The 7,137-nt window shown below is 40.5% G+C and overlaps 1 protein-coding gene across 1 annotated transcript; it reads right to left on the bottom strand.

Annotated features, from left to right (window-relative positions):
- Nucleotides 1–41: 41 nt before the first annotated feature.
- Nucleotides 42–7,137, bottom strand: csrp3 (cysteine and glycine-rich protein 3 (cardiac LIM protein)). Its single transcript, XM_028578282.1, has 6 exons — nt 7,060–7,137; nt 5,524–5,635; nt 3,507–3,675; nt 2,750–2,879; nt 430–523; nt 42–348 (listed from the first exon to the last, which is right to left on the bottom strand). Exons 2-6 carry the CDS (start codon nt 5,633–5,635, stop codon nt 284–286), a joined length of 570 nt encoding a protein of 189 aa, XP_028434083.1. The 5' UTR covers nt 7,060–7,137; the 3' UTR covers nt 42–283.

The following is a 7,137-nucleotide window of genomic DNA, read 5'->3' as shown; positions in this document are numbered from 1 at the left end:
TTCTTTATGAAAACAATAACTTCATTCATAATACATTTTAGGGTAACAAAATAGTTTTATTTTGTACTCACAAACCATAAGTATTATGCAACATTTTCAAGATTACAGTGACCGTAAAACATTGCCTGACTCTGCTGTTATTTCACCTGCCCATGATTTTGATGCCCAATATGGCGTCAGTCATGTATTACAAACAGGATCCAGTAGGAAGGAAAAGGCTGAGGCTCCATTAGAACAGCTGCAGGGAGACGGTGAACGGGGGTGTTTTAAACCACAACTGTTGTTACTCCAACATGGCAGCGTTCCCCAGTCCAAATCCTTTTGGGCCAAAGTTTTTGGCGTAGCAAACTGAAGAGAAAATTAGAAAAACATTCTGAGAATGATGAACAGCATTTTCTGATTTGATTTTCAAACTGTGTGTGTGTGTACCTTTACAGTAAAGCTCTCCATCCTTGTCAGTCACTGTGGTTGACTCCAGACTTTTACCACACAGGGCACAGCGGAAACAGGTTTTATGCCAGGGCTGCACACACACACACACACACACACACACACACACAAAAAACAAAGAAAAATAAAGCTAAACCTAGCTTTTACGTAAACAGAACAGTCCAAAGCTTAAATTCCATCCTAGGTCCCCGAATGTTAGTCTATAATTCATTAATTAATCCTTGACGTTCCACTTCCGGGATTGCTCTGGTGCTGCAGGAAATTCCACCAGATGCACGTATTTTCCGTTTCCTTCCGCTTTCTTTGTGTTGGAATTTTAAATTCGGTGAATTAATGAGGACTACTGTTGACGTTAACTGCTCCTCAGATCTCTGCAGGGTAAATCCAGACAGCTAGCTAGACTATCTGTCCAATCAGAGTTTTCTGTTGCACGACTATTTTGCAGCGGCTCTGTGCGGAGTTTAGCACCGCCCATGACGATTCTAATTGGTTTAAAGAAATGCCAATCCTCCCATCCCCGATGCCATGTACTAGATATATACATTTATATGTATATATCTATGATATCTTGAGAGGAAAGGTCACATGGTCATTAAAGTCACAAGGACCCTTACATGTCCACAGTTCATTAGATGGAAATCTAGTCTAAATTGTGGAGATATCTTGCTCTGCTGTCGTTTTTTTTCAAGTCTTTTCTGGTTTGTTTTTGTGCAATTATGGGGTCAAAATTTCTCAGATAATGTTACAGTTACAGTATTACATTGCACAAAACCACTTGTCACATTGGTAGATAGTCTTCTCATGCTGACTGACTGATCCACAATGGACCTTTTTCACAGCAGACATTTTGACTTTTTATAGTAGGAAAAGCACAGCTGAAATTGATAACCTTAATTCCATCAAGTGTCTCAGTAAGCTATTTCAGTGAGTCAGCATGTGCAATACAAGGGCCTCTCCTAAGTGGAATGCAGCCATCATTAATGGTTTAATACACCTGTGCTTTTCCTACTATGTCATGTCAACATGTCTGCCGTGAAAAAGGCCTACTGCGGGCTACAGACCAACTTTTAGACATATGCCGCCACCTACTGCATCGGAGTATGCAACAACATGACACTGTCACATTCTTATCGAGAGAGAAAAATAATTAAATTAAAAAAACTACCTATTCATATTCTATTTGTTAATCTTGTTTCATGTAAACATTTAATTAATGACCTTTTCATCTCAGTTTGACTTTCTCCTATTTCTAATATTCCCTTGATACTCCATCCCCTTCTTATTTCTACCACTTTGTCTTTAAATCTTTCCCTCTCTACATCAAATTTTTGCTGAGTCAGCTGATTGCAGCTGCCTGCAATCAGCACTCACCCAATCAGCTGGTCAGCCTGTGGGAGTATATCAGGCCCTTCTCTCGTTCAGCTTCTGTTTGACTAGAATTACTTTGCGACAGAGTTCCTGCCGTAGTTTAGTGTTCTGCTGTATTTTTGCTGTTGACCTGTCCGCAATTAAACAAAGTAAGTGTTGTTTCTGCACTTGGGTCCTCATTCACAGCGCGGCTGTGGCTCAGTGGTAGAGCGGTCGCCTCTACCACAATTGGAAGGTTGGCGGATTGATCCCTGGCCCTGTAGTCCCATGTCGAAGTGTTCTTGGGCAAGACACTGAACCCTGAGTAAATGTGTGTGAATGTTTATCTGACGAGCAGGTGGCACCTTGTACAGCAGCTTTGGCAATGGTGTGTGAATGGTTCCTGTACTATGTAAAAGCACTTTGAGTAGTCGTTAAGACTAGAAAAGCGCTATATAAATACAATCCATTTACTGCCACTGTTACACCAAATGTCATGTCCCCTTGAGGATCAATAAAGTATGTATTTTTCTCTTGTGCTTAACGGCACTTGACAACACTACTAAAAACACTTTTAAATAAGCGTGCTGTTATGAGAAAATTATTTAGAGCTAAGAAGTCTGACTTCAGATTGCTGTCAGTCTGCTGGTGCAACAGGAAAGCAACAACTTTACACTAAAGAATGCTGTATTGCATGTATATGTATGTGTTCAGAGGCTTTAAAAAGGGTGGGGTTTGGGTGGGTGTGTATGACCTCTTCCTGAGTCGCTTTATAGCTGTGTTGCCTCCTGTAATGGCAGGACAAATGACAGCGTTATCATTCTTATTGGTAGAAAATATTTGTGATCTAATAAATTCCCATCTAAGCTCCGGCCCACTTTCAACCTGAGCGGAGTCTCACCAGCCAGAATAACTGAAATCACCTGTGTGGGGTGTTCAGAGGCTTTCTTACCTTTCCCGCTCCCATCACTTTCTCTGCTGCGTAGACGGCTTTGGAGCAGCGAGGGCAGCGGTCTGAACATCCAAACTTCTGCGAAGATTTACTGCCATTGGAGTTTGAAGAAGCTGGTTGCGGTTTGGAGCTAGAGACACAAAGACAACGTGTGACGACACCTCTTGGTCACTGGTGTTTGACTTTCTTTTTTTGTTTAATTTTTTATAATTTTTGGGGCATTTTAGGCCTTTATTCATATAGGACAGCTGAAGACATGAAAGGAGAGAGAGAGAGAGGGGGAATGACATGCAGCAAAGGGCCGCAGGGCAGAGTCGAACCTGCGGCCGCTGCGTCGAGGAGTGAACCTCTATCTGCTAACGACCAATATGCTTTTATGTAGTCCCTGTCTTTGACTAATTACAATTTCGTACCCCCAGTATTTCACTCATGTCAGAGTGGAAATCTCTCTGAAAGAGCAGTAAGGCATCATGGGAGACTAAAGCTATATTTACACCTTGTGGTGTATTGTTTTTTTCTGTAGAAGGTAAAAAACAATTTTCAAGTTATAGACGTTTTTCTGCAGCTGTATTCAGAGAGGAATACTAATCACACTGGGAAAAGGCAAAATGAACTAGTTCTACAGGAAACTACCTATATGGTCTAATACCACTATAGGGATAAGTAAGCCAATACAGTATGTTGACATATGTGGTTTGGGATTGACTCTTTAATGAAAGCCCAGATTTGTGTATCTAACCGCAGTGTGAACACGTACTCTTGAGGCTGCAGGCCAACATCTCCCGGAGGGTCAGAGCTCAGAGCTCCAGCTCCTTGCCCGTAGCCATAGCCTTTTGGCCCATATTTCTTGCCATAACAGGACTTGCAGTAAATCTCAGACTCGTGCGCTGCAACTGTGGTGCTGTCCAGCCCTTTTCTGCAGCTCACTGTGTGAAACAAACAAATGTTTTACACGTTTGAACCAGTTTTCTGGCTGGGGTGACATGGTTACGTTTTTTTTTCCAGACTGGGGCAGTGTCATGGTGGAGTATCGGAGGTTAAATAAAGCTCCCACCTTTTGCCAGTTTTATCAGTCAACAGTGGAATTACACACAGTCAGATGTCCTGTGTTTCTATTTGTAGGGAGCGAGGGGAGTGTGAGGCGGCTGTCTGAGAAAAGATGAACACTTAGCGGCTGGTTGAGCTGATGGCAGAGGCCCATCAGAGCCCCCACTGGAACAATCCAGCACTCAGCAGTCACACAGGCTCCCGTCCAACCAGCTGCTGAGTGTTAGTGATTGTGCAGAGAACAGTAAACCTATAGGAGGTGTCCCTGGAGATCTGGTTAGAAGAATTCAGAAGAAGAGGAGAGGAAACTCAGCTGGGCAGCAAAAGCCAGAGAGCAGCCATTGAACTACCAGAACACGTTACATGAGAAATGGACCTGTTATAGAGAACAAGTGATCTAAATAGTTATTGAACTATAATGAAACCAACAATCATTTGAAAATAATCATCCTAGACATGCAGCTTAGCACGGTGTCATATCTGTTAGTCATAATTCTGTAATAAATGTGTTTTGGTTAGGCACCTATTCAAATTTTGAAAGTTTAGAGTGTATGAGGGCTTAGGCTATTAGTATATGATATGATGCCCAGTCCCATGCTCAAATATGTCTCATAAGTTTTAAGCAATAAGCAAATTTTGGGTGTGAGAGATTGCTGAGAGAACATGGTCAGTGCTGGCTGCACTGTGAAAAGAAAAGAGCAGCAGTAGGAGGAGTAGACGAAGTGACACAAGTATAGAGATGAGACGCAAGAAAAAGAGACTGAGGGAGAACAAAGTGAGAAAGATGGGAAGAATGCAAGAAATGGGAATAGAGGGAGAAAAAAGGAAGGAAGAATAAAGAAAGTAAGGATACAATTAAGAAAAAGGAAGGACGAAAGCTAATTAGAAAAACAGACTGAAAAGATAGCAAGTGAGAAGAAAGAGAAAATTGAGTGAGAAAGGACAAATAAAACAAAGTAAAAAAAAAAAGGCAACGAAGAAAAAAACAGTAAGAAAAGAGGACACTAGAGGAAAAAGAAGGCTATAAGACAGGGGTGTCAAACTCATTTTTGTTCATGGGCCACATACACTGTTACATTGAATGCAGTATAGAGGTGTATGAATAATATCTTTGTCATCATGTATTTGTTTGTTTTGTCAATATATGTCACTATACATTATGTATACCTTTTAATTGATAGTGAATGAAAGAAAAAAACGTTACGGACCCGGGAGAGAGGGGTAATGTTCAGAGAAAAAAACTCATAATTTGTAAGATTAAAGTCGTAAATTTACAGAAAAAGAACTGATATTCTCTGAGATTAAAGTAGTAAATTTGGAATTGGAATGGATCACTTCTCTGCAATGTTCACACTTTGCAAAGTCATCCAGTGCGCCTGATTGGACCATATGGTGGCCCGGTTATGGCACACGGGATGTATGTTTGACACCCCTACTATAAGACATATAAATAAATGAAAGGGATTTAATAAAAGGGGGAAAAAATGAAATAAAAACCACAAAAACGGAGTTTACAAAAGATGACGATAACACAGATAAATGGTCCTGTGCTGTTGTGTCTCTTTAGTCAGTTTAAAGGTGCCAACATGGCGCATAAGAGCAAATAAGACACGCAGAAACATGGAGGGCCACTGTTTAACAGCTCTACAGTATATTCTGCTGAGCCACCATGACACTCCCTCTGCCGGAGAAGAGAAGAGAAGGGAAGAAAGAAGCGGTCTGCTCACTGCAGATGAAACAAGTCTTATGGAAGCTCCTCCCGTTGCACTGGATCTCCTCTGCATGGTACGCCGTCTTCTCACAGGCTGCACACTTGGCACCTCCTCCCCAGTTTGGCATCTTAAAGAAACAAAAAAATAAAAACATGTTTTTTTAGAGCCTGGGGCTGAAACTACCAACTATTTTCATTGACAGTGACTCATTACTTTCTCAATTACTTAGACAATCATTAGATATAGTGAAATATAAAAAGTGATATAGTCATAATTTCACAGAATGCAATGTTTTGTCTGACCAACTGGCCAAAACTCAAAGTAATCCGTTTACGATGACATAAAGCAGCAGAAAAACGGCAAACTTTCAACATTTGAGGAGCTGGAATCAGAGAATGTTTGGCATATTTGCTAGAAACGTATTTAAAAGATGAATCGATTATCAAAATTGTTGGCACATCACTTAAAATCATGAGATGACTACCCAACACGACCTGTCTGTGCCCACTGTGGCCCATTGTCCCATAATAATCTGTCCATGTAGTGAGGGTTAAACTTCAATCTAAACGGTGAATTTAGTTTGACTCTGAATTGCGAGAACCTACTTTATAACATTGATTGATGTCTTGACCTGTATCTTTGTCTCCTGTATTTACCGTAACTCAACTCTTAAACAGCGTTGCTCATATTTCCTAATCAGTTTTGATGGTTTTCGTCTGACTTTGACACCAACGTCAGTCTGGAGAAGTGGCAGTGCTGCCCTGCCTGGCCTTCTGTCTGACATTCCACTTTCTGCTCCTATCAGAGGCTGCCCACCACCTCACAGGACTGGTATGTGATATTCTAGGAGCAGAGGCTTCACTGAGACATCTCCCCATCAAACACTACTGGACATTTCGGATTTTCCTTGACACAAATCAGAAATCTCACAAGGAGCCGACTCCTGATAGTTAGGTCCAGGGCAAAACCAAAATTCTGCTAAAATAAATGTACTTTAATCTATAAAACTAAATTAAGTAATCATACATAAACCACTTTGCCCCTGTTGTAATATATAGTGGTGGAATGTAACTAAGTACATTTACTCAAGTACTGTTCTTAAGTAAAAATTTGAGGTACTTTACTTGAGTCTTTTCTTCTCATGCCACTTTCTACTTCTACTTTGCTACATGTCAGAGAGAAATATTGTACTTTTTACTCCACAACATTCATCTGACAGGTTGAGTTACTTTACACATTAAGATTTTTGTACACAAAAAGTTTATAAAAATATGTTTTATAATTATTATTTTCAACAATACACAGGCCTACAAGTCCAGCTGAAATGATTAGACCATTAAACACACAACAGTTTGGATCGTTTCCAGTTTCTAAAATAGGATTTTTCCACATTGAGTACTTTTACTTTTGATACTTTAAGTACATTTTCCCGATGATACTTACATACTTGTATCAGAGTATTTTTTTTACAGTGTGGTATTACTTTTACTAATCTGAATCTTCCACCACTAGTAATATACCACTCAACTACGAACAGAAACGAGTCCTTACCTTGAATTCAAGCCTGTGTGTTTGGGTCCGGATGTGGCAGTAAAGGCTCCCCGGTCGCCTTAAATACCGCCCATCTCG

This window comes from Perca flavescens, chromosome 1, assembly GCF_004354835.1.
Source record: "Perca flavescens isolate YP-PL-M2 chromosome 1, PFLA_1.0, whole genome shotgun sequence".
In the NCBI taxonomy this organism is placed as follows: Eukaryota; Metazoa; Chordata; class Actinopteri; order Perciformes; family Percidae; genus Perca; species Perca flavescens.
This window is presented reverse-complemented; position numbering and strand designations above follow the sequence as displayed.